General features: G+C 43.5%; 2 protein-coding genes and 1 long non-coding RNA gene across 6 annotated transcripts in view; 2 read left to right on the top strand and 1 right to left on the bottom strand.

Moving 5' to 3' along the window:
- Positions 1–329: 329 nt before the first annotated feature.
- On the top strand, positions 330–15331 carry capzb (capping actin protein of muscle Z-line subunit beta). Of its 2 annotated transcripts, XM_085406603.1 has the most exons (10): positions 330–561; positions 5031–5120; positions 8961–9082; positions 10045–10158; positions 10247–10388; positions 10731–10847; positions 10948–11013; positions 11829–11905; positions 13415–13517; positions 15049–15331. In XM_085406603.1, exons 1-10 carry the CDS (start codon positions 559–561, stop codon positions 15067–15069), a joined length of 855 nt encoding a protein of 284 aa, XP_085262729.1. In that variant the 5' UTR covers positions 330–558; the 3' UTR covers positions 15070–15331. The 2 variants fall into 2 exon arrangements, with proteins under 2 accessions (XP_085262729.1, XP_085262731.1); XM_085406605.1 differs by lacking the exon at positions 13415–13517 and having other exon boundaries at positions 333–561.
- A 481-nt stretch (positions 15332–15812) lies between these two features.
- On the bottom strand, positions 15813–17014 carry LOC146669945 (uncharacterized). The gene is made up of 2 exons (XR_014911748.1): positions 15946–17014; positions 15813–15909 (listed from the first exon to the last, which is right to left on the bottom strand). It is a non-coding gene; the product is annotated as an uncharacterized LOC146669945 (long non-coding RNA).
- Positions 17015–18531: 1517 nt separating this feature from the next.
- celsr2 (cadherin, EGF LAG seven-pass G-type receptor 2) overlaps positions 18532–27195 on the top strand; it is a 74378-nt gene continuing 65714 nt past the window's right edge. For all 3 annotated transcript variants that reach the window (XM_085406602.1, XM_085406601.1, XM_085406600.1), the window contains exon 1: positions 18532–22361. In XM_085406602.1, the coding sequence (XP_085262728.1) occupies positions 18821–22361 (3541 nt within the window). In that variant the 5' untranslated portion in view covers positions 18532–18820. The remainder of the gene's footprint in view (positions 22362–27195) is intronic.

Here is a 27195-nt window from a genome sequence, read left to right as displayed (position 1 = left end):
TTAATTTAAAAACATATAAAATTGCTCTTACCACTTAAGATTAATTGCACAAAAATAAAAGTGAGAAAGTAGTTCATAATAACTCACAGAAAAATAGAAATTAAGATCTGCTTTCTTGTTCATGAGACACTGTATACGTTAAACTTGCCGCCGCCTGCAGTCTCCGTGTTTTGGGGGTTTATTTTTTAACTCCCCCTCTGCTGCCATCTCTGACAGCACATTTACTACACCACTCCTCTCTTTCCATACTTGGCAATGCCTTTCTTGCTCCTTCGCTATTGGCTGCTGCAGAGAAAGGCCAGAGTGACCCGGACATGCAACCGGGGCCTGTTTTTGTGACTGCAGCCTCCTTCCTGTAGCCCGGTTGAGGAAGTGAATTTCGCTGACAGGGCTGGGTTCAGAGAGGGAGACGCGAACAAAACATCTTCATCACGGCTCTCAAAAAACATCAAAGCAACAAGAGACAAAAGGAGCGACCTGTTAAACCATAGTAAAGTTAGGGTGTACACTCATCGGTGAAGTCGTGCTCTCTCCTGCCCAGCTGAGACCGCCGCAGACATGGTAAGGGCCGCGTTCAGGCTGCTGGGAGAGACGGGGACGGGGCTGCTAACTGGAGGGAGGGGGTGCTAAGCTAAGCTAGCGCTGGCTAGAGGCGCACGGTAGTAACCGGAGAGGAGCAGCAGATGATATAAATCATCGACGCATATTTAACTTGCACTGCTGGCAAAACTTGCGCTGAACTACCGGATGAGAATGAATTAGCTTCGTGGTTAAGCTAACTGCTGTTTCTTCCTGCTAGTTAGCTCATAGCTAGCCGGGCTACATGCCCCGTAGGCATAAAGTTAGCACAGGATGTTTTGGATTTAACACAAGTTGGTTAATAGTAATGGCGAAGGGTCCTAATATAACACACTGACACACGCACACACGCCTGTGCACATACACTTACACACAGGCTAAAATAGCCAAGCGCCGGGATGCCTGTAGCTAAAATAAGACCGCTCGCTCCTCCTATTCCTAACCATGACAAGCTGTCAGCCTGATTTTCCCAGCCTTATAAGTTTGATCTTGACTGAGCTAATGGTTTCTCTGGAGGAGGCTATTACACCCAGTCCAAACAATCCATACCAACACAGCACTCACTGTTTACTTATTCCTTATTTTGGCTCATTCTCCTACGTTTTCAGCCCATATAGCAGTAGGCTTGCTTTAACTGGACCCGTATTTGTGCTTATCATATATATATATATATATATATATATATATATATATATGCTTGACTTGACCACTTGTAAAATGGGCTTGCTCTGTCTTACACTGTTTATAAAAGCATTCGAAAAATGGGAACAGCAGCTGGTTTTCTTCCACAGTCGCCTACTCTCCTCTTCCTCACCTCATCCATCCTGCCGGGCCCAGCCTCGCCGTTCCCCCCTGACCCTGAGGCTTGTTGGTCTGAGCTAGTGTTTACATGGAGACAGGAGCGCTGTTAAACACAGTGTCAAGAAGCACAGGTGTCTGATGGAACCTTCAGTTGAGAGAAACGTGAAACGAGGCAGAAATCATCTCGGAGGAGACAAAGTGGCCTGGGAAAATCTGCGTTAAAAAATTCTGTTACGTTCGGGGTCGCCCTTAAGGAAAAATATTTATGGATGGATTGAGGAGCAATGAGTAATGGATTATTAGGTTTACTCTCTTAAGGCTTTACTTGAGTGGTGATATTAGATTGTCTCACCTCTAGAAGCCTCTTTCGCTTCATGTTCAGTGTTTTCTGGCCGCCAAACACATATCATAAGCACGTTTTTGTTTGTAATGGATGTCAGGATCGAGGAATTGTAAAGTAAATCCATATATGTTAATGGATTTTAAGTAGGCATTATGAAACATGTTTAGCTAGATTGCTGAGTGGCAGTCAAAACATTGATCATTGTCTGATAAAGCCAGGCTGGAAGTGTTTGCGACAAAGCCAGTACCTTCTATGGAGAAGCTTGAAAAACATGTTTGGTCCTTTTTATTATCACACACTTAAAAAAAATTTCCGGCACATTCCCCAGAGTTTCATGTTGTGGCCGGTCCATCCACTGCTCTTCTCCAACATCCTGCTGTTCGCTGCATAGTTAAGGCAGAAAACCCCCTGGGGGTAAAAGCTATGTTATGTCAGTGCTCTGTGGTTATCACCATGTTCTTAATTTAGTTCTGAATGGTTTGCTTGGTGAAAGATAACTGTAGTGGTTTCCATTTCCCTAATCCTAAACCTGATGCACGACCAAGATGCTGTTTCAGGTTTCATTGTTTTCTTTTCTTTTTTAAAGGAACATATAAAGGTAACAACATGTGTTATTGCTAATACAACTGGATCTGCTGCTTCACACTGTAGTCGAAATGAGTCCACTTCAGTTCGGACTGTAGTAAAGACACTAAATTGATTTTGGTGCCTTTGGTTCTGCAGATAATGGCTACTGTGCACTGTTTTTGATCATTCTACTAAATGTACCTTTAGGCTGTGTATTGATTTAACCTTACTGTGAAGTTGTAGCCATCGTCTTACAAGCCAGATTGACAGAGAGATGAGAGGCATCTGTCTGACTCAGCTTGGTGGGGGATTGATTGCATCGCAGGCTCACTCTGCAGTACTTAATCAAAGGTTCCAATTACAAGGTTGGGGAAAAGAGAAAACCTTAGGAGTTTGGAAGAAGTGTAGATGCAAAGCGTAGTTGTACGCTTATCAGGCGAAAAGATGAAGATCCTTTGATCACGACGGCTTCATCAGTGCAGGATTTTCAAGGCTTCGATTGTTCACCTTATTTTATTGTCGCATAAATCTGTCAGCTTGTGTGATTCAGACAAAGTTGATAATGGTCGTTTGGAGGTGGGTGGGGAGGGATTTTGTCATTGAATATCTGTATGTGTGTGGCAGGAACTGGATTAGAAAGTTTCTGTCCTGCCACAACTTGAATGTGTGAAAGTTTCATCTGTGGCCAAATTCAAAGTCCAAGCAGCTAGCTTTACCTTTGGTCTCCCAACACATCCCAGTCTGCAGAAGCGGAGAAGTTCCTACATAAGATGTATAGTAAACAGCTGAGTCTTAAAAACTGAATTACCCGTAAGCAGTTAATTCCAAATAAAAACTGTACTGCACTGTCTCTTTACCTAAACCCTAAAGTAAAAGTTTGACTCGAATGATAAGGGTGGACCTGACCTTTAAATGCTACCCTACCACACTTCCTGTTGCCCCATGATGATGATTCTTTAACCAGGCTTCCCCTCCTTTGTTCCTACATGAAACTAATCAACCAAACACGAACCCTTGAACCACCACACAGCCTAGATAACTTTCAAGCTTGTGCACTGAGGTGCTGTAACTATAACCCCTAACCCTAAATGAAGCTTTTCTTTTCACAACTCTCTGCAAGGTGCTCACATGACAAATCATGAGAGATGTTCAGTCTACTGAGCTGGAAAGTTGTGTGTCTGTATTCTAGCAGTGTGGGAAAAGGTTTTCCTGCAAGGGTGTGAGGGTTTCCTGCACGGCAACTGCAGTCGTACCCGTGTACAGAATGTAGCAGGACTTTTATTACCGTGCTGTGGTGGAGACACTGATGAGGGTACAGTGTGGTTGCTTTGTTTACTCAAGCATGAGGGTGCGTATTTATACTTCTCTGCGTAATACAGCTACTCAGTTAATGTGAGTCTCTGTAAGTTTGCAGAGCTGATTCATTTTTTTTAAGTTGTGCTTTTAAGTAACATTTTAATTACCACAGCAGAGCATTTCTTTATTAAATGGAACCTGCTTTTTTCCCCCAACCCCCAATATTAGACTTGTATTCGCCATTTACCTGTTTTGGCTCATCTCACTTTCTTCTGATTGGCTGTCCCCCACAAACAGAAGGATTTAACAGCAGATGAATGGAGGCTGTGTGCTTTAAGACAATGCTATTCTCTTCTTAATGATGCACAGCTACAAATAGAAAAAAAAAAACTGTCTGAAACTTTTGACCTTTTGGCCCCTGAATAATTTGTTGGCCCTATTTAACATGAGCATCTGCTTTTGGAGCAATGTGTCATCCCTGCACGCCATTGTTGGACATTCAGAAACCCATTCTCGTGAATATATTATTGAGATGAATCTGCAGTGCATGAAGAGGTGTTAGCTGATCTTAAGATGACAGATTGAGTATGTTGGGTTTTTTTGGGGTTTTTTTTTTTTAAGTTTATTTCCTTCAAAGAAATTCTGTGTTACAAACCCGCGGACTTTGGTTAACACAGGCTGCTAAAGTGTATCATCCAGAAAACAAAGACCATGTCAGGAATTCAAACTTGCCTCGGTGTCTGTGGGAAGAGATGAAGTTACAGGAAGAGTTCAGGTGATCCTTCCAGTCAGCACTGCCTGTAAAATCTAAGTTTTCCTCTTTAACTGTTAGTAGCTGTGCTTTTGGCACAGAAAAAGACAAATACTGTAAATGTCCTTTCACTTGGTTTGGGCCCCAGGAAGACTAGCAACCACTGTTGTGGAAGCTAATGGGGTTCCTTATAAATAAACAAATGTAAAAGGTTAGCTGTGGTGAACTTACAGTACCAAATCTGCAACATGCAGAAACGTAACATGCTTGGATGCAGTCCTTGAAGAAACCAGCAGTTAGTTTGGCACTGATGATGCTTTGCGTTGGTCAGATTAGTTGAAAAGTCGGCCAGAAGGGGGAAGAGTGACAGCAGAGCTCCGCTCGAAAAGAGAGTGCAGAAATCTAGGCGATGAAAAACTACGTCATGAGCAGTACAGACGGTCGCTGCAGTGGACACTTTTCATAGTTTTAACACTCAGTTTCACTTCAGTTTCGTGGAACAACTTAGCTCTCTTCAGTGGTGACCAAGAGAAGCCCGCAGACCACCAATGTTAGTTTAATGTTAAAAAACCCCCACACAATCTGTGTCTTGTTTATTCTCTATAGCACAAACATTTTGTTTTGAATTCATTTTTTAACTGTGATCTAATGTTACAGTGCAGTAAGCCGTTGTCTCTGCTGGTTGTTTTTCAGAATGACCAGCAGCTGGATTGTGCTCTGGACCTGATGAGGCGTCTGCCTCCTCAGCAGATCGAGAAGAACCTCAGTGACCTCATTGACCTGGTGAGTTACTGTCTGATTCACAACTGAGAGTGAAATCTGTTCTTCTCCAGAGTGTCTCTGTATTTAGTCTAAAAATTTCCCATGAATGGACAAGTCACTTATTAAACTTTAGATAACTTTTACTTCTAAGGTTGAATAATTTGTTAGGTACACCACAACTGCCTGTTAACGCAGCTGTCTAAGCAGCTATTTACACGGACACTTTGTTGATTCCAGTCGTCAGAGAAGAGACTGCTTTAGGAACTTAAATAGCTACTCATTACAACAAGGGTTTGCAGAGGAGCTCTGATTTTTTTTTTTTTTGTGTGTGTGGTGTGTGTAATGTTTTTTTTTTTTTTTTTATTTTATTTTTTAAACCTACAGCAGCAGAAGACCACACTGGGTGCTAATTGTCAGCTAAGAACAGGAAACTGAGGCTACAGTTCACACAGGCTCACCAAAGTTTAACAATACAAGACTAGATAAACATTTCTTGCTCTGAAGAATGTTGATTTCTGCTTCAACATTCAGATGTTAGGGTCAGACTTCCTGCAACAACATAAAAGCTTGGACCCTTGCTGCATTGTATCAACAGTTCAGGCTGTCGGTGGTGGTGTAATAGTGTGGGGGTTTATCTTGGCATATTTAAGGCCCCTTTGTACCAACTGATCGTTGTTTAAATTACAGCCTAACTGAGAATTTTTCCTGTCCAACCTTGTCCATCCTTTCATAACCACATTTTACCCATCGTCTCATGGCTGCTTCCAGCTACATAGAACACCATGGAACTGAGCTCAGATCATCTCAGACTGGTTTCTTCAACATAACAATGAGTGCTCTGTATTCAAATGGCCTCTGCAGTCATCAGATCTCAGTCCAAGAATAGAGCAGCTATGGGATGTGGTGGAAAAGGAGATTTGCATCATGGACATACACACGAGAAATAAGCAGCACCTATCACGTCAACTGCTGTCGTGTCAGTATGGATGAAAATCTCTGAGGATATGTTTCCAGCACCTTGTTGAATCTCTGCCACGAAGTATTAAAGGACTTCGGAAGGCAAAAGAGGGTCCAACCCAGGCTATGCCTAATAAAATGGCTGGTGAATATAAATAGTAGTATTAGTAATGTGCTAATAACAATTTATTATGGATTTGTTTTATCAAGCTACCATAAAATGTCAGTCGGTCTGATTTGGGAAAAGGTCTTTCAAATAATCGCATGTCTTAAAGTATTTGCATATCTCTATATGTGGTATTTATTTTCATATTATACAAGTGAGTTTTGCTGCACACCACTGTATTATCTGGGTAACTGATACTATTTTCAGCATTTTAAAAAGGGTTTAATCATATTTGTTCAGAGTGGAAGTAGCCACACCAAAGAGGAAAAACTTCTGCTTGTGTGATAGTTATTACTTCCCCCCCCTGCAGTTTTCTGTATTTGAAGTTGGTCGAGTTACTCGGCGCATTTTAACAACAGTCTCAGCTAAAGCTGACAGGTTATAACTGGACACAAATCAAATCACACTTGTGCCTCTGTTTGCATTGCACCTTATTTTTGTGGGTATATCCGTACCCTTTCAGCCAGACTCCCCACCTGCTCAACTTCCTCTTCTCTCACCTTTAACCCTTCTCCCCCACCCACCCGGACATCTGTTCTTTCCTTACCCTATGACCACTGTGGCTGGTTGTTAGTGATTATTATCACAGCTGTCCATCACTTCTGCTGCCAGGCACCTTTAGGCTCAGTCCCTTCGCCAACTCTTCCACGTAATCATCTGAAATCACCTCTCTCTTTCCGCCTCCTCTTCTCCTCTCTGACCACCCCCCACCCTCACCACTACATGCTCTTCCCACTGGATTTTGTCCACCCTTGTTTGGCTTGTCTCAGCCAGTCTAGGCTGCCAGGTGTGTGTGCGTGCGTGTGTTTGTGTGTGTGTGTTTGTTCAGGGGTATGGGGCTTTTTTTTTTGGCCTGGGTAACAGGCGCTCCTTTGTGTCTATGCGCTGATGCAGGAACGCATAGCAAAGGGACTCCATGTCAGTCTGTGAGAACTAATTTGTACCCCCTTATCCTGCAGATATTATGTTTCCCAATGATATTTTATTCCGTCTCCTCTCAGTAACCTCTGCTTATGGGGTGAAACTGGAATGTGAGCGAAAGATGAGAACTTAAAAGTAGAGCTGGGCGATAGAACGATAACGATATGTATCGCGATATAACTTTTACTCGATAGAGAAATTAAACTATCGCGATAGACTTCGCCGCTCTTGTCCTCTTAAAAAAAAAAAAAAAGGTCAGCCAATCCAAATTAAGTAGCACAGAGCCGAACCAATCACAGCCGCAGCGTCACGTCGCGTGACTTGTTACGTACAGCACAAGTGCCAAGCCGCACGTGTGTTTGTTTGGGAGCAGCCAGCGGGTAATGGAGCCAGCGCGTAATGGAGGAAATGAGTGTGCCGACTAGAAAAATCAACCGAGCGTGACCGAAGAGAAAACAGATGATGGTTCCAATGCCGGAGAGATTGTCGAACGGAAGAGCCATAGAAGTTCCGTAGTGTGAAGGTATTTCGGCTATTTCAAGTCTGACAAAAAACAGAGTAGCGTGCACTGTAAATTGTGCCGAAAGCAAGTCTGGAAATACAATAAACTGGTGCATGCGTCACACTGCGCCACGTTATTGTTTCGGTGAAATGAATTTCTACAGTACTGTTACTGTTAATTGTACTCTCTGCAGTGTTTAAATACTTACATATACACAGTTACTGTCCCTCCACACATACGACTCGGTTCTGCTTCTATGCCCCAGCTTTGTTTACTTTTTCCCACCGAGGCTTCTAGACTTCTGATTGGCCAACATTTCTGCACGGTTAGGAATCTAGCGCCACCTGCTGGTTTGGCATGTTCATAGCAGCGTTTTCCTTCATTTCTGCCTTTATGTGTGGACGGGATTATTTTTTAAAACGAAAATGGAAAATCTCAGTTTTCAAAAATACCCGTGTACGTGTGGACGTAGCCTCAGTCTCTGACTGGAAGCGCTAATTCGTCATTCGGCTTTTGTCAGACTAAAGTAACTGTTAAAACTGTTTGAAAAGCTAAGCTATACAACAAGGAGAGATTGAGAATTTCCTTTTAGTTCTCAGTTTATTTGATATTGACAAAAGTTAGTCAATTTTGTCTGTTCTTCTGTAAAACAAACTAAGATTTATTTTTAGAATTAATATTTTGTTTCTAAGTGGAATTGACAATTTAGTCTGTTTCGTTTGTTCTATTTTGAAACTTAAACGCTTTAGCGGCTGCCTTTTGTGTAGTTTGTAATATTTGCCTTTATTTATCTGAAAAAGTCTCATGTTCCTTAAGTACATCTACCCTGTTGAACTTATTATGGGAAATAAATATTTAAATAAAAACAAGCTGCTGATTATTTCACATTTTACTTGTGAGCAACGGCACATTTAAATCTTACAAATATAGTTATTTGGCTTATATCGTGATAGATATCGTTATCGCCTGAAATGGAAAAAAACATATCGTGATATGAAAAAATCTCATATCGCCCAGCTCTACTTAAAAGTATGTTTTCATCTACAATGAGAAGATCACATGACGTGATCCTCTGTGTTTTGTTAGACTGTTCCTCCACGTATCAGTGATTTTTTTTTTTTTTTCTTCTCTCCAAGCTGGTATCTGTTCTAGGAAGGCTAATTTTACCAAAACACCCTTTCATGTCTCTTGAGTACTCTCACGTCATATGGAACAGACTTTATGAAATGTTTGAGGGGTTTAGATGCTCTGCAGCTGCTGTAATTAATCATCTGTGGTCATGTACTGAGCTTTTTCTCCCCATGTTTGCATCCAGGTGCCCAGTCTGTGTGAGGACCTCCTCTCCTCTGTGGACCAGCCCCTAAAGATCGCACGAGACAAAGTGGTGGGGAAAGACTATCTGCTCTGTGATTACAACCGAGACGGCGACTCCTACAGGTAGCGGTCATAGCTGGATTTTAGCCCACTCAAAGGAACATACGCTGCAGACTGTGGGGTAAAAATGGGGATATTTTGTTGGGCTGCCTTTAGCTTTAATGGTGGCACAAGTTCGCTGTGATTGTTGAGCTTAAGCAATGTCAGAAGATATTTCTATCCAGAGTTTCATTCATTTCTTCACCAAGATCTTTTGATCATGGTGGAAGAGTCAGACTACTGCGTAAAATCGTCTCTACCACAACCAAAATATTCTCAGTGGGGTTAAAGTCTGGACTCTGTGGTGGCCAATCCACACATGAAAATTATTTCCCATCCACCCTGAGCCTCTCTCTTCCCAAGGCTCTTATCCATTTGCTCAGGTATCTCCGGGTTCTGATGTTTTGTTTTTGCCAGGCAGTGTCTGTTATAATCAGTATAGTGCTGAGGTAGAACAAATGAAATTTCAGTTTTTGTCTGTCACGCTAAAAGGCAACAAAATGTCCACGTTTCCAAGAACGCACATTTTTCAGTTTGTGTTAATAAAAAAATCGTAATAAAACCAGCAGATTATTTAGCTCTGTTTTAGATTTAAAGCTTAATACATAAAAATTCAAGAATTAAACCTGATTTATTATAATTTTTTCAAAATATTTGACAAATTTGCACCATGTAAAGTCAATGTAACAGCAACCCATTTGATAGAGGTTCATGACGGTATCATGGGCATTGAGAGAAAGATCAAATTAAGTATAAAATGAATTTTTAAAAAAATGTCTTCATACTTTAACTTATGCTTCACCTATATGAGGACCGTGAACTTAACCTCCTTTGATGTTTGGACCTTTGCTTGTGTAATGCAAGCTTAAGGTTTCACTTCAAGCAGGTCACTGTTTTCACTTTTAAACACTAGTATCACAAGTATGTTTCTAACAGCTAAATTTAATATATACCTCTGTCTAAAATCTGAATGTTTCATTCCTCAGATCCCCGTGGAGTAATAAGTATGAACCTCCCATTGAAGACGGTGCAATGCCTTCAGCCCGCCTGAGGAAACTCGAGGTTGAGGCAAACAATGCCTTCGATCAGTACAGAGACCTGTAAGTGCCAGAGAAGAAATCTAATGTGGAGTGTTTGATAACCTGTCATTTTCAGCCTCTTGTGACATCTGATGTCTGTGTTATTCAGGTACTTTGAAGGTGGGGTTTCCTCCGTGTACCTCTGGGATTTGGATCACGGCTTTGCAGGAGTTATTCTCATTAAGAAGGCTGGAGATGGATCCAAGAAGATCAAAGGGTGCTGGGACTCCATTCATGTGGTGGAGGTGCAGGTGAGAAGCAGATGAATGAAGCTGTTTGATATTTTACAGGCTTGTTTGATATTTAGCAGCTGTACCATTGTCAGCCAGGAGAGCTTCTAGCATCCAGGACACTGTTGCCAGATTGAAGATGCTTTTGCATGACTGTCTGGAGTTTAGGGTTAAAACTAAGCTTTTAGTGCACTTACGGTAATGGACCGGGTTGACAGCAGCTCGAGTAGTTGTCTTTCCTCGCTCAGCTCCATGTGCCACACGCACAGCAGAGCTTCACAAACATGCACCATTATCTTTTCTGGATGGTAACATGTTGTCATGTTTTGCATAATTGCTTGTTGCCTCTGTTTTTGCAAACAGGAGAAGTCCAGTGGCCGTACCGCTCACTACAAACTCACCTCCACTGTCATGCTGTGGCTCCAGACAACGAAAACTGGCTCCGGTACCATGAACCTCGGCGGCAGCCTTACAAGACAGGTAGCGTGTTGAACTAAACGGCTGATTGGTCCTCTCATGGTATAGGGATGAATTAATTAACTGAACGTGGTATCTCTTTTTTTCTCCGTTTTTTAAACAGATGGAGAAAGACGAGACGGTTGGAGAGTCCTCACCCCACATCGCTAACATCGGCCGCCTCGTTGAAGTCAGTAAAACCGTCGACTTAATTTCCTTCCCTCTCCTTGTCTGAAGCAGCGATACTGCTAAAAGCCGTAAAATGACTGCAGTGTGTTTCTCCTGAATCAGTCTCCTATGCAGGACTCTGCATGACTTCAAAAGTCATGTGATAAACAAGCTAATCCAGCAGCTTACTTGTGTTTTGCTCTCTTGCAATGCCTCTTTTTGCAATTGCCAGTCTTACTGCTGTTCAAGTAAAGACTTAAAACGGCGCAAAAGTGGTTATGAAACCGACTAAGAGGAAGCCTTTGCATTAGCATACCACAGTGCTACTTCACATTGCTGATAGAAAGTGAATCATAGGAGTCCTGTGTTGGGTGCATATACAGGGAGTACAAGTGTAAAAAGTGGTTTGAAATGGCCATGGCTTTGTTGCAGCTGTGTGAAATTTTGTAGTGTTGATGGATAAGATTCAGTTTCAGTTTCGTGACATCTCGATTGTGATATCTTTGTATATTTGCATGTAACAGGTTCTGCGGGAATATTTTTGGGGACTTTTTTTTTTTTTTTTTTTTTGCATAAGCAGTTCACAAGTAAAATCCTTAACATGCATCATAGACAGTAAGCCACAGTCACAGTGGTGGTGAGTGCTTCATTCTTCACTCTTGATTTACTGTTTTTTCACATTCAGCAGAGGAAAATCCCTTCGCTACACAGGACATTACAAAACCTGTCATACTTTACATCGCTGTCACACAACTCCATGTTCACGAAGTCAAGCTTTTAAGAATCAAATAGAAGAATAGAACTAGCAGTTATAATGCATTCATATTGTTTTTCTAGGATATGGAGAATAAGATCCGCTCCACACTGAATGAAATCTACTTTGGGAAGACCAAGGACATCGTCAACGGCCTGAGGTACTGCTGCATTAGCTCTCTACATCATGGGATCATGTTTTCTTCCACAGCACTTCCAGTCAGCAGCTCAGACGACAGATGTTGTCTCACCTCCTGTGTTTCAGTCTCAACCCTGTATCTGATTATTTGAGTCTGCTTTTGCTGCCCCTCGTCTCAGCTGCATTTCGTCTTCTTTTCACTACACCTGCTCCTTCCCTGTGCCTAGAGATGGATGCTCGATACTGACGCTGTGTCAAGCTTATAAATTGCAGATCTTTGGAAGCACTGCTCCAAAGTGTGGTTCAAATCACCAACACTGTGGGTAACTGAGGTTTAGCTGTGTTTCACCCCAATTTCAATGAGTGGCTTACAGGGGCTTTATACTTTCGTACGTGTGATATAACCGAAGATCCCTCTGAAAACCCACAATGTAACATCCGCCATAATTTGATGTGCATCTTTCTGGTAATGTAACTACATGCTGCATTGAAGCATCCTGAAACTATTGAGATTGGCCTACTGCATTCCTCCTATGCATTTTTTTTTTGCCCCAGTGTTTGAATTTATCAGTAAGAGAATAATAATTGTCTCTTTATAAGGAATAATAATCATAGTCTCAATATAGAGGACAATCACTGATCACAACAAAGAGCAGAGACCCAGAAGACAGAAAAGTTCAATTTTTTCGTTTATTACTATCGCATAAAACACTTGGACATGACCACAAGGTAATTCGCAAAACACACTAGAATGAAGGCCAATCGTGATGTTGTAGGCAAAGATTCACTGCACAAGTGTAAATCAGCCGTTTGCCTGCTGCTTGCGGGTTTGACCGTGTGTAGAACAAACCCGATTACGTCACAAACTCCTTGAACGTTTTTAAGCCATCATCATTAGCAGCTGATGCAGCTCAGGACTCAACAGATTGTAGAGACCTTTTGACAGCCAGGTTAGTGAAACTCTCGGTGCCCACAGAGGAACTGCTGGTGCCACAAAATATTCCTCGCTGATGCAGTTATTCCAAGGACACAAGATCCATTTGTTTATTGGCCGCAAAAAACGGCTGCAAAACAAATCTTGTTCTTCATTCTTCAAATCGATTCTTCATAATCCACAAACATTGGCTACGTGGTACATGCTTTCAGTTCATTTCACAGTAGATTAATCATTTTCCACAACAACATGGTGCTTACAGTAGCCTGTCTACAAAGTAGGCGACATTCAAGTCCACAAAATATGTGGAATCAACATAGCGTTTTTTCATAAACTGTTTTTGTTGTGCATTGTCCTGAATTAGTACTAAACTTAAACGGCGTCACCGTGGAGATGGGTGTTTCATTGTTAAAAAACACAGTCACTCAATACAGTTCTGTCACAACTGCTTCGAACATTTCAGTCCTTTCCTCAACTGCTCCTGTCCTTTTTTTTGTTGCTGCCCTTTGTACCACATTTCCACTATCAGTGTCTCTCCTCCTCTTTAATCCCTCTGTCACCTCTCCTCCCTTGCTGCCTCTCCCCTCTGTGCTCCAGATCTATTGAGTCTTTGCGTGACAATCAAAAGTACTGGCAGCTCCAAAAGGAGCTGTCACAGGTGCTCACCCAGCGACAGACCTCCATTGAGAAGGGGTCAAAGGTACAACCTAGCATGGAGAAGTTTGTCTATGTGGGTGTGTCTATCTTTGTCTTAAGGTTTATGACATAACCTCAATAACACTGACAATTGATCCTTACAGTTTCTGTTAATCATTATTTGCTGGGAGAGTTAGTCTTTGATCGGATGGAACAGCAGTGAAAGAGGTTTCATGGGGAAGTAGAGCAGCAAATGTAAAAACAGGAACAGGCTGTTAAGAGTGAAGGCTGACATTCAAAGGGAAATGAAGATATGTACAGAAAAAAAATTAAAGCACCTTTTCCCCCCTCAAATTGTTTACGTATGTGCACTGTTAGAAGTTTGAATGATCGTGTAGTGTTGAAGATCAAAAGGCTGTATTGCAAGTTTTGTTTATCTTTGTGTTCAACAGCTGATTTCTGACAGAGTAGCATACTAACCAAGTCAGAGTATTCAAATGACTCACCCGGGTGTTGTTTTGCACTTTGCTGCCCTAATAAGGTTTTTCTAAGATGCCGTGTTTACTCAGCGTGTAGCACTGAAAACACTGTGTGTGAAAGCACAGCACTGTAAAGAAAACAGGAAATGGATGATTAACGGGGTGGCATCTTCAGAAGAAGGCAGAATAAGTGGATATGTTCACATACACTCACCCAGAGGCTTTATTAGGCGCACCTTGCTACTGCTGGGTAGGACACCACTTTTTTGCTTGAAGTCTTGTGGCATGGTCCATGTTGACATGATTGCATCACACAGTTGCTGCAGATTTGCTGGCTGCACATACATGATGTGACCACCACGACCTATAGGAGCTCTATTGTATTGAGATCTGGTGACTGTGTACGTATTGTGCGATGATTTGAGCTTTGCAACATGGTGTGTTATTCTGCTGGAAGCAGCCACCAGAAGATGGGTACACTGTGGTTATAAAGGGATGGACTTTGCCAGTAATAGTACTCGGGTAGACTGTGGTGTGTTCCGAGATGCTCCTCTGCATACTTTGGTCATAATGAGTAGTTATTTGAATTACTGTTGTCTTCCTGTCACCTCAAAACAGTCTGTGAATTGTCTTATTTATCTCTTAGTTTTTCATTATTCTCTGTAAACCCTAGAGATGGTTGTGCAGGTAGATCAGGGGTTTATAAAATATTCCAACTTTGCTGTGATGTGATTGGCTCATTTAGGTATTTACTTTAAAGAGCAGTTGAAGAGGTTTGGTGTTCGGTGAGTGTAAAATATAAATTTGTCAGGGTCATAATAAAGCTGCAACTGCATGACGACAACTGACTTTAACGGGTGGTTATGTGTGCAGTGTGTAAACAGCTAACATGTTGTCATAACCATATGAAATCTCTCTGTGGTGAGACATAAAAAGGTCTCCCCACAGAGAGGAAGACTTGAATTGTTACTAATAAATTTCCTACAGCCCGAGTGTTTCTGTCTCACTGGAGAAACTTTTTCGAGCCCTTTGATGTTTTCTTGTTTGATTTTTTTTTTTTCTTTTTTGCTCCCACTGACTTTTCTCACCTTGTTTTTTGGTGTCTCCTCCACACAGGAGTGTGCAGACTCTGGCTGACAAGTCAAAGCAGGATGCTCTGAAGGTCGACCTGATGGAGGCGCTCAAACGCAAACATAACAGCTAGAGATGCTACTGTTGTTTTCTTCTGTCTCTCTGTTTCTCTCTCTGCCTCATCCCTGCCATCTTTTCTCTGTTTCTTTATGTCTCTTCCTCCATGCCTGTTTCAGTGCTGCACTCTTGTTTATTTGTGGAAAAATAAAAAAGGAGAAATGCTTAGCTTTTTTTTTTTTTTCTTTTTTTTTGTCTGGTTGTTTTCATGCATCTCATCTGCCATGAAGCCATTCACTCACGCTCTGTTTGTCTTCGCCCCTCTCTCTCTCTCCCCCCCCCCTCCCTCCCATGTTATGAATATGATAGTATTACCACGGTTAATGATAATCTCAAGGGTCACTCTAATAATAATCCCTGATGTTCTCACAGCTGATATGTCCTCAGTCGATTTGTAACGAGCGACTCTGGCCCTGCTCTTCCTCTGTGACGAGGACACAGACTGTGCAGTAGGTGGTGGAGGCTTGGCAGTGGTGTCATTATGTTCATCAAATTATATTCTTGCGTCTATCTTTTTTTTTTCCTATGACACCCCCCCCCACCCAACCCAAATATATTTGTATAGAATTAAAACTGTCCATGTATATCAAGTGGTTATTCTTCTGGGCGATATAAACGGTGCAAAGACGAGGGCGGCCTTTCTGTGTGAGCAAGAACGTTTTTACACTTTATTTCCACTCTGTCCACATGCATGAGAGCCTTTGTGGAGCTGCAGAGGGTGGAAATGAAAACTTCTCAAACATAGGGATGGACTGTTATTATCGCCGGGTACACCCTCGTCATAATCAACTCCCCTCACACACACACACACACACACACACACACACACACACACACACACACACACACACACTGTATAATATGACAGTTTGCTTCCCCTTTGTTCAGCCTGTTAACGTCTTCTCTATCCTCACCTATTATGTCTTTGTTGGGGGTCACAGTTTGTCTTGGTGTCACAGTGGAAACCTTTGTTTCCATTTTGGAGGGGAATCTTTGTAATTTTTTTTTTGTTTGTTTTTATTTTGTAAAGCTTATGACTCATATTGTATTAGAGCCTCCAGCAACAATAAAAATTGTAAAAAGCTACTTGCTTGTTTTAATTTCATTCCTTTGTATGAATGTGATGGTTGGGTGGCTGTGGCTCAGGTGGTACAGCGGTTGGAGGATCGATTTCACAGCTATTCCAGTCTACGTGTAAAATGTATCAAGTGTCGTTGGGGACCCCAGTGTATCCACCGGAGTGTGTGTTCACCAATGTGAGATAAAGCGCGCGTGTGTGAAAGTGTAGGTCTGCTAACAGGGGTAAAGTTAGCTTGATTGTTGCTAATGCAATCATTAATGAATATCGAGGAGCTATTTGCACTGATAGGCTAAAAGCATTTTATGATTTTTGGTATGTAGCTTATAGTTGAAGTTGTATAACTTCATCTGCTAAAAATAATACCAAACTGTTTGAGTATTTATTGTAGCAGTGTCATTGTGTTTTTACAGCCTTGTCCTGTAAAAACATACAGTATCATCCTGTAAAATCTGATCTTGTGATGGCCTAAAATGGTTTAGCTTGTAAAATTAGCAGTCAAGTTTGAGTGCAATATAGCATGAGTTGGATTCATATTCCTGATCCCAATCATTGTTTTAGCCCTCTGCCTGGATCTGCCTTTGATGCAAAGGAACGATGGATACCCCCTTGATCAGGGACCTTGTCTCCGCCACACCTTCAAAAGTGACAGGTTTGTAGCCAATCAGACCAGTCTAATTGTGTCAGCTCTTTGAAAGCCCACCACAGCTGAGTTGTGAATGAAGCTCTCCAACATTTTGCTGCACACACTGAAGGATGTCATTGTCCTTACGACACAGAGCCTGTTAGTCACCGTCTGTGCTGGTCGCTCAGGTACTTGTCCACCTCCACAACATCAACATCCTGTCCCAGGATAGACATGGGTGTTCCGCCACCCTCTTCCTTCTGAAAAACAACAACCATCTCTTTAGTGTTGTTTACATTTAGATTTCTCTCAGACTAGCCAACAAAATCATCCCCTAGTGCTCTGTACGCCTCCTTTAGCCCATCGGTTATGCTTCCCACTACTACCCATCAACATAAGACAGAGGACTGCTCAGTCATCGGTTGCAGTGTCTCCCTCAATAGCAGCAGTCTGAAGATGGTGAATGCACTGTAGGACTGTAGGAGAGCTTGGTCCTCGCAGGACATTCACTTCTGGGAGTGAGCTCTGCATCATCCGCTGTCAGATTTGGTTGGTATGCAAATTGCAGAGAGATACGAAACCAAGACTTCACCACATGAGATGTTAGGGCAACTGGTCAACAGACATTAAGGTGTGATGGTGCCGTTCCCTTCGGAGCTGAAACGGGCATAATCTTTAGATTATGGAATTGGCTAGATTTAGTGTGCCATCTTTTATAAAACACTATTTTCGTTGCTGTTTGTCTACAATAAGTCCAAAAGGGTCTTAGAAAACTCAGCACTGACAATTGCATGGACTTTGTGCTGAGACGCTTCCCATCATGCTGTCATTTCATTATTTATGCTGCTGTGTCAAAACGGATTTATTTATTTTTTACGTGTTCATTCACTGAAGCAACAAGCAGACATGAACATGAGCAGTTTTGAGCGAGCTTGCAGGAGGATCCTCTCTTGGCTGTGTGGCTGCAGTTTGCCCAGCAGGTGTCAGGCGCACTCAGAACATCAGCGAAGCGCCGAGTTTCAGTCCAAAGTTGCGCCTTGCTGCTCCGCACCCAAACTGAATATTGTTATCATCGCTTTAGATTAATATGTGTTGCTCTGAATATTTGAGTAAATTGAAAAGTTCCTAACTTCTGGAGCCTATCTGCACGAATGCCTCTTGTGATTCGTGTGTTTCTCGGATGTTGCTTTTACTGCTCTTTAAGTAAGAGCAGGTGAATGAAGCCTTCGGGAAAACAAAGCACGGGAATTAGTGGATCTGAAGAAAACAGCCGCTAAACAAAGATGACTTGAATGTAGCTGAAATGTAATCCTCCTCTTTTTAACAGGAGCCCGAGAATGCAACTTATCTTGGGTTGAAACAAGGTCAGCCAAAACCCACAATTTAAGGAATTCCGACCGGTTAATGAGCCAAACCATTCCGGAGGTGAGTGGTGGGTATTGGGCGTGATCAAAACGGTTCTTCTTAATTGTTATTAGTGAGTGCAGCATTAATACTATACTAATGAACTGAATGTTGTCTAATGAACTCCTTAATCCGACTCTGAATTGCTGCTGTTGTTCTGCGTTAATTAATGACGCTTATGGGAAGTTTCCATTTATCTCCAGTGGCAGGCTTTCTGTCAAGTCCTCAGACCCCTATAGAGCTTCTCTCTCCCTCTCGCTCTCTCTTTCTCTCTCTCACACACAGGTTTATTATAATGAGGAGCCATTTTTCTCATTGAAGCTGAGTTGCGCGGACGGAGCGGAGGTTTTGCTGCTGCTGCTGCTGTAGCCGGCGTGTGTGAGTGTGTGTGTGTGCGTTTGTGTGGATGTGAGTGCAGCTCCGGCCAAGGTTACTGCGGGTTAACCTCTTAAAAACGTCAGCCGGAGTGAGCGGAGAGGAGTGCGCCCGCTGAGAGCATGGCTCTTCTTCAACAAAGGGAAACTTACCGGTGGAAAGTTTAAAGAAATTAGGAGCCGCAGAATTCGCCACACGGGCGCACAAACTGAGGAGCGATGCACTTCGTTAAATGGGATTTGTTGCTGTTACTCTGCTGTTGTAAACTGGTCCCACTGATCCGCTGTTACGTTGTTCACATCGGTGAGGATGCCGGAGCGAGCGCGGTGGTGGCCGGCGCGGAGCGGGGCGCGCGGTGCACTCTGGATCAGGTGCTGGCTCCAAAATTCACCGAGGGGTTCCTGGAGACTGACGCGGTAGCGGGCATCGTGTTTGTTTCGGGCTCCATAAAGTGCCCCTCGCTGCGCTCAAACCCCTTCACCTTGTACACCGTGGAGGACTGCGCGGACTCCGGCTACAGGCACCTCCTCACCAGCCAGTACCAGGTGCATGTACACGGTAGGAACTGTTCAAACACGCGTAAAAGAAAACCTCAGTGGGACATGGAGGTCCTCACTTTGTTCAGTACCCACAGCCATCACAGCTTAGAGTGCCACCGAGCAGATTCTGCTCTATTCCCAGTGGGAGGTCTACTGCCTGGCCCTCCGATCCGCTGCAAAGTCACCAACAGCCGTGAGTTTTATTTCAACGACGGGAACTTGTTTGTGTCTGAGAAGCTGTGCTGGAGGCAGGACACTCTCCTGGAGCTGGACGTCCTCTGTGATGTACTCACAGGTAGTGGGCTGAATGTTCAAGTCAGTCCCATCTCCATCCACTGGCGTGTGGGAGAGGGCCCCTTTAGGCAGGGTCACATAGAGAAGCTGTTACAAAGGGCAGCTCAGTCTGATTCAGGGATTTTAAGCAGGAGTAGAAGAAGCATCAACAGCAGCCCCCAGTTTCAACCACCAATGTATCAAGTGTCTGTGGCAGAGAATAAGCCCGCCGGGACTCCTGTTGTTGTTTTGAAAGCAGTGGATGTGGATGAAGGCGAGGCAGGCAGGCTGGAGTATTTTATTGAAGCTCTCTTTGACAGCCGCTCGAACCATCTTTTTGCTGTGGACCCGTCCAGCGGTGCTGTGTCTACAGTAGAAGTGCTGGACCGGGAAACAAAAGACACCCATGTGTTTCGTGTGACCGCAGTGGACCACGGCACACCCCGGCGCACAGCCATGGCCACACTCACTATCACAGTCAGGGACACTAACGATCACAGCCCTGTGTTTGAGCAACAGGACTATAAGGAAAGTATCAGGGAGAACCTAGAAATAGGCTATGAGGTGTTAACAGTGAGGGCGACAGACGGAGATGCCCCCATTAATGGGAACATCCTATATAACATCCTCAACAATAATGGGTCCAATGATGTCTTTGAGATTGATTCCAGGTCTGGCGTAATTCGCACCAAGGGGCTGGTGGACAGAGAAGAGGTGGAAGCCTATATGCTGTTAGTTGAGGCGAATGACCAAGGTCGTGACCCCGGGCCCCGCAGCGCCACAGCTACTGTTCACATTGTGGTAGAAGATGATAACGATAACGCTCCTCAGTTCAGTGAAAAGCGCTACGTGGTCCAGGTGCCCGAGGACATGACCCCTAACACAGAGATCCTGCAGGTCACCGCAACAGATCAGGACAGAGGGAGCAACGCTGTCGTTCACTTCAGCATCATGAGCGGAAACACCCGCGGGCAGTTTTATATCGATGCTCAGACAGGTAAAATGGACCTGGTGAGCCACCTGGATTATGAGGCAAACAAAGAATACACGCTGAGAATCAGAGCTCAGGATGGGGGACGCCCACCGCTGTCCAACATCAGCGGCCTGGTTACGGTGCAGGTGCTGGATGTTAACGACAACGCCCCCATTTTTGTCAGCACGCCATTCCAGGCCACCGTGCTGGAAAATGTGCCGCTGGGTTACTCCATCATCCACATCCAGGCTGTCGATGCAGACTCTGGAGAAAACTCCAGGCTGGAGTATCGGCTCACTGAAACCACACCAAACTTCCCTTTCTCCATCAATAACAGCACGGGGTGGATTGTAGTCGCAGCCGAGCTGGACAGGGAGAGCGTGGACTTTTACAACTTCGGAGTGGAGGCACGTGATCACGGCTACCCCGTCATGTCATCTTCAGCCAGCATCAGCATGACGATCCTGGACGTCAACGACAACAACCCAGAGTTCACGCAGAAGGCGTATTACATGAGACTAAATGAAGACGCGGCCGTGGGGACCAGCGTGGTGACCGTGTCAGCTGTGGACCAGGACATCAACAGCGTGGTGACGTATCAGATCGCGAGTGGAAACACCCGCAACAGATTCTCCATCACGAGCCAGAGCGGGGGTGGGCTCATTACGCTGGCTTTGCCTCTGGACTACAAACTGGAACGCCAGTACGTCCTCACTGTCACGGCGAGCGACGGCACCCGCTTTGACACCGCCAAGGTGTTTGTTAACGTCACTGACGCCAACACACACCGGCCCGTGTTTCAGAGCTCACATTACACCGTCAGCATTAATGAGGACAAGCCCGTGGGCACCACCGTGGTCGTCATCAGTGCCACAGATGAGGACACGGGCGAGAACGCGCGCATCACCTACTTCATGGATGACAGCATCCCTCAGTTTGACATCGACCCCGACACGGGAGCTGTCACCACGCAGATGGAACTGGACTACGAGGACCAGGTTTCCTATACGCTGGCCATCACTGCGCGGGATAACGGCATCCCACAGAAATCTGACACCACCTACCTGGAGATACTTGTGAACGATGTGAACGACAACTCTCCCCGTTTCCTCAGAGATCACTACGTTGGTGCGATTATGGAAGACGTGCCCGTGTTCACCAGCGTGGTCCAGGTTTCTGCCACAGACAGAGACTCTGGCCTCAATGGCAGAGTTTTCTACACCTTCCAGGGTGGGGAGGATGGCGATGGAGACTTTATAATTGAATCCACCTCTGGCATTGTTCGCACTCTGCGCAGGCTTGACAGAGAAAATGTGCCCATTTACACCCTGCAGGCATTTGCAGTAGATAAAGGTATCCCTGCCCTGAAAACACCAGTAAACATTCAAGTAACAATCCTAGATGTGAATGACAACCCTCCTGTGTTCGAGAAAGACGAGTTTGACATTATGGTGGAGGAAAACAGCCCCATAGGCCTCGTGGTTGCACATATCTCAGCCACAGATCCAGATGAAGGCAGCAATGCACAGATTATGTATCAGATAGTGGAGGGAAACATCCCAGAGGTGTTTCAGCTGGATATCTTCTCCGGAGAGCTGACTGCTTTAATAGACCTGGACTATGAGTTGAGGTCTGAGTACGTCATTGTGGTCCAGGCCACCTCTGCGCCTCTCGTGAGCCGAGCCACAGTCCACATCAAACTTGTGGACAAGAACGACAACACGCCAGTCCTCAAAAACTTCCAGATCATCTTTAACAACTATGTGACCGACAAATCGAGCAGTTTTCCCACTGGAGTGATCGGGCGCATCCCCGCGTACGACCCAGACGTCTCCGATCAGCTGCACTACAGCTTTGACGTGGGAAACGAGCTGAAGCTGGTCCTCCTGAACCAAAGCACGGGAGAGATCCAGCTGAGCCAGGCCCTGGATAACAACCGGCCCCTGGAGGCCTCCATGAGGATCTCAGTGTCAGGTGAGATTGTTAGATAACTCTCTGTAATCCACCTCCACTCCACCCAGTGAATGAAAAAAAGCGCAGTAATGGGAGTGCAGGCTTACAGGGGTGTATTCTTACTGATTCTATTAACGCGTAGTGTCTCTTCATTTACATTTTCTCTCCATTTCACTGGGTAATGGAAGTGATGACGGCTTAAGTGTGTCTCTCTTGGCTTGAGTATTCCAGCGTGATTCTCCTATAATAGAAATATTCATGAAGGAGGATTAATATTCATTGAAGCATATTTGTAATTCACTCCACTTTACAGGAAAAATCACTCAGGGTCATAAAAGTGCACTAAAGCATTTCCTTTCTTATTAATTGTTTAATTTGGCTGATTTAATGGGGGACTTCTGACACATGTATTTTAGTCCCCTGGTTATATACACAATCCTGGTTTAGCTCAGTCTATTGTCAAGATATAAATAGCTGTTTGTCTGAGTGAGTAGAGTCTCCAGTGGCAGACTGATCATGTCCCATAATTGTCCGTCATGCCCACTCCGTCATACAATGAAAGGCATAATTCAATAATGGTTCATATCTGCAGCTTTATTTTGTTTGTTAGTGTGGGGTTTTTTTTTTTGTTTGAATGAAGAGTTGATGTGTGTGTCAAGCCCTGTTCTTTTGTTCTAATTTGACAGAAAATGCTTACATTCAATAGCAGCCAGGATGGTGAAAACTGATAATCCTGGTTTGATGATGCTTTTGAATCACATAAAGTTCACATCGACGAAATTTGCTGATTTTTCTGTTCATGAATTGGGAAAGGAAATGTCACGCAGGTCTCAAATGAGCTCCAGACATTCTTCAGTTGTTCTCTTTTTCTTACTCTGCATGTCTTGAACTGTCTGTCTCCCCTGCACTGTTCATTTTGCGTGTCAGCACAAATTACAGAGTTTTATTTGCTCCTTCAATGAAAATGAACCTAAATTGCACCCAAAAAAAGTGTGTGGTTGTGTGTGGGTGGAGAGGGGCGATGGGAAGGAGGGGTGGTGACGGTGTTGTTTTTACCCTCTGTTGGAGCTTATTTGACGCAGTGTGATCTGCTGTAAATCTGCCTTCTCTTTGACCTTGGCACAAGCTAAGAGAGGGGGAAAGGAGCTGGGAACAGTATTAAGAGATTGGACATGAAGGTTAAAGATGAAAATAGCAATTTAACAGGAAAAGAGCAGATTAAGGCTGGCAGAAACCTTTGTGTTGGTCTTCTTTGATGGCAGCAGAAGTGTGCGTTCGCTGGCTGACGGGTGTTGCACGGACTGGTTAGCGCGGGTAGTCGTTTTGATAGATTTGAGCTGAGCTTCGACTCTCTGGAGAACAATGGTAAGCCGTCGATTAAGGGGCAGGCGCTTGAGCTCATACCAGGCTGTGGTTGGGGGTAACAGCTGTGACTCCACCAAAGACCAATTAGAGGCCGTGGTCCCCCCAGTGCGTCCAGCACCTGCTGGGGTTTATGTGTCAGCACCCCTGCAGGAGACAGAAGGAGATAGAGGAAGGCTGGAGGACAGAGGGGAGGTGAAGGAGTTTTTTGTGTGTATGTACAGTGAATACAAGTTGGAAAATACAGTGGTACTGTAAACCAGCAGAAAAGTCATTAGACAGGAGCTGCTGGAGGAGGAGATGGGGCAGAAATATGAGCTCCTTCTATAGATCCTGCTGACCCCAATTTTCAAAGGCTTTCCCCTCCAGGGACCTCCCAGGTCTTCCCATTATCTTTCTCTTTATGCTACTGTTTAAGAGGCCCCTTATGATGGACGATTTTTGATGGGCTCCTTTGTACGTTGTTGGACTGTGAGTAACATCACCTCTGGGCACCGCTCTTCACACCGAAATAGATGTAATAGTTTAAATGTGGCAACACTTTGCTTTAAGTTTAAAGTGTTTCATATGCACCATCTTTGAGAAGGTAACCTTTAAATAATCCACACCATCCCCCCGAAGTTAGGTTTGGTAAAATATCCCTTTGCACTGAGTGTCGCTTATCTTTTCAAAATATTATTCACATCACTTCCACTCGGATTGTTGTTGAGTGATCTCAGATATAAAACAGTCTGTGACTTAAATGTCATAAATAACTGCTGAAGTGATCGTTGGATTTTGTCGATTTTGATATTGCCATACTGACTAAAATTCCTAACTTGTACTGTAGTTCAGCACGACAAAAAGTTTGAAAAGACCTCCTTGTTGCACAGTTAAGCATTTAGGAAAACCACATGAAATATACAAAGTGCTGCAAACTGCACATACAGTTTTTGGTCTAGTTCTTAAAAATATAAACTGAGCAGTGTGATTCAAAGAACATTAAACGATCCCCGGTTGTGCTTTGCAGGTTAATTATTCACTGAATGAGTTTCGAAGAGCCCAACTATTAAATGAAAAAATGTGCAGTGTTTAACAATCTGGTTAGAAATGTATCGCAATGAGAAGGGCAGTGGCTGTTGCTCAGACCGGGTCATCTGCCAGCGGGATGGTCAGGGCTTTGATCCCAGGCTCGTCCAGTCAGCACGGCCAAGTGTCCTTGATTAAGACACTGAACTCCAAATTACTCCCGATCAGAGTGTGAGTGTGTGTTTAGCGCCTGCTTTATGGGATAGAGTCTGTGTGAATGTGAGAATTGTAGTAGAAGTAGAAAAGTGCCGTGTAAGTACTAGTACATTTACCATTTAGCAATGACTCCTCACCACCATTCTGTGATGTGATATACACAGTTTAGAAATGACCTAAACTTTATTTTCTTACTGTTTTTGTAAAAAGATGTTTTCATATCAGACAACATACATGCCAGTACAGTATATATATGTATATGTAATAAATCACTATCAGACGACATTGGCCTTCTGAAGCAGTGGTTAGCACTGTTTCCCCACAGCAAGCAGGCCCAGGCAGCAAATCCACCACCTGCCTTTCTGTGTGGAGTTTGCATGTTCTCCATGGGGTTTGCGTGGGTTTTCACCGGGTACCCCACTTCCTCCCACAGTCCAAAGACATGCAGTTAGTGGGGTTAGGTTAATTGATGACTCTAAATTGTCCATAGGTGTGATTGTGAATAGTTTTCTGTCTCTCTGTGTTACCCCTGCATCAGACTGGCGACCTGTCCTTATGGCGGCTGGGATAGGCTCCAGCCCGCCCGCGACTCTGAGCTGGATAAGCGGAAGAGGATGGAAGGATGTAGTGTTTATAAAGCTAAATGTTGAAACTAAACCACATTTAAAGTGATGTGGCCAAAATGAAACAGTATCTGTACAAAGAGGTCATGCACAGTAAACAGAAGGAGAAAGTGTTGACTTGGAAAGCTTGCCTCAGAAATGATTACCCGGGACGGGCTAATATCTGCTTTCATAGAGGTGATCAAACTTTATCTTGCTAAGATTTGCTAAGATTTCTTCAGGTGGGTTTGATATGCCCGTGGATAGGGCTGCTCAATTAATCGAATTTTAATCACGATTACGATCTGGGCTTTCAACGATCATTAAAAATGACTGAGCCGATTATTAGCCCCTCCCTCATTTATCCGCGACACCTTAAAGGCCGGTCCGTGAAAATATTGTCGGGCATAAACCGGTCCGTGGCGCAAAAAAGGTTGGAGACCACTGATTAAGAGGACCCGAGGGAAGCTCGGAAAGCTAAGCAGAAGTTATTTGGAGAGTGACTGCCGTTGGTTGAAAAGAGAGTTTAAAAAAAAAAACTTCAGTGGTGTTGCACACCATTTTATATTATTTTTTAAAGTCATTGTTAACCCTTTAAAGCCGGTCAGAGCAGTAAGCTCCGTTTTGTGTAACTATTGTTAAATCCCTGTAGAATCTGAACCGTGTAAGCTAGCGCAATAATTTGTTTTGCATATGAAACCGGAGGAGTTGTACTTACATCTTATGCCATCAGCTTGTCCTCGGTCACGGTTTCGTTCCACATATAGCTTTGCAAAAATTGCATAAAAAGCGCTTGCAGGAACAAAAACATAATATTCCAGAAACACGTTTTGCCGATCCTATCAGCTGTTCGTAACACTTCCCACAGTGAAATGATGCACATGCTGTTTTCTTTGCAAATCTGCATCATAGGATTGTTTTTTGTTTTTCCTGCAGTATATAAAAATTGCTGTATCTCCAAAATAAAACTATGAAGACACTCAAAATAAATTTCCTGTTGTTGTAAACTATTTTTTGCAACTTTATTGTATTTAAAGTTTTGAGGGATAAACCTCTTAAATTTCTCCAAGTAGAAATATATGTAAACAAAACAAAAGCGATTTTCAATTTTTTTTGTAGTTTATTGCACTTTTTTGCAATTTATGTAATTACTATGGACTTAATGCATACATATTATTAAAATATGGGCTATAACAGTTGTATTGATGTATAGCAACTTGAAATGCTCCCACAAATGGCACTACAGCATGTAAAAAAATAATATAAGCTCTGGTGGACTTGGTTCTATAGTAGGTCTTAAAGGGTTAAATAAATATCGTCAAATAATCGTGATCTCAATTTCAGTGAAAATAATCGTGATTATCATTTTTGCCATAATCGAGCAGCCCTACCCGTGGATTTCTTTATGATAATTAGTGAGGAAATACATGTTATCCAGCAGCAACAGTAGTCCCTCATTGCTATTCAAATTGGCACTACAATCACTCAGAGCCAATAAGCAGGTTCTTCACAATACATCTGACAATCACGTAGCCTGGGGATCTTACTGGCTGTGTGCACTTGCATAAATTAGTAATCATAACAGTTTAATTATGTTAGCCAGTGAAGGAACCAGATTTACAGCAGTGGTGTGCAGGTATTTGAGCCTGAGTGGGTGAAAATAGACT

This window comes from Rhamphochromis longiceps, linkage group LG5 (genome assembly GCF_057381845.1).
Source record: "Rhamphochromis longiceps isolate RC_006_pf linkage group LG5, R_longiceps_female_GT1.1, whole genome shotgun sequence".
Classification (NCBI taxonomy): domain Eukaryota; kingdom Metazoa; phylum Chordata; class Actinopteri; order Cichliformes; family Cichlidae; genus Rhamphochromis; species Rhamphochromis longiceps.
Note: the sequence above shows the minus strand (reverse complement) of the source record. Positions and strands in the feature narration are given on the sequence as shown.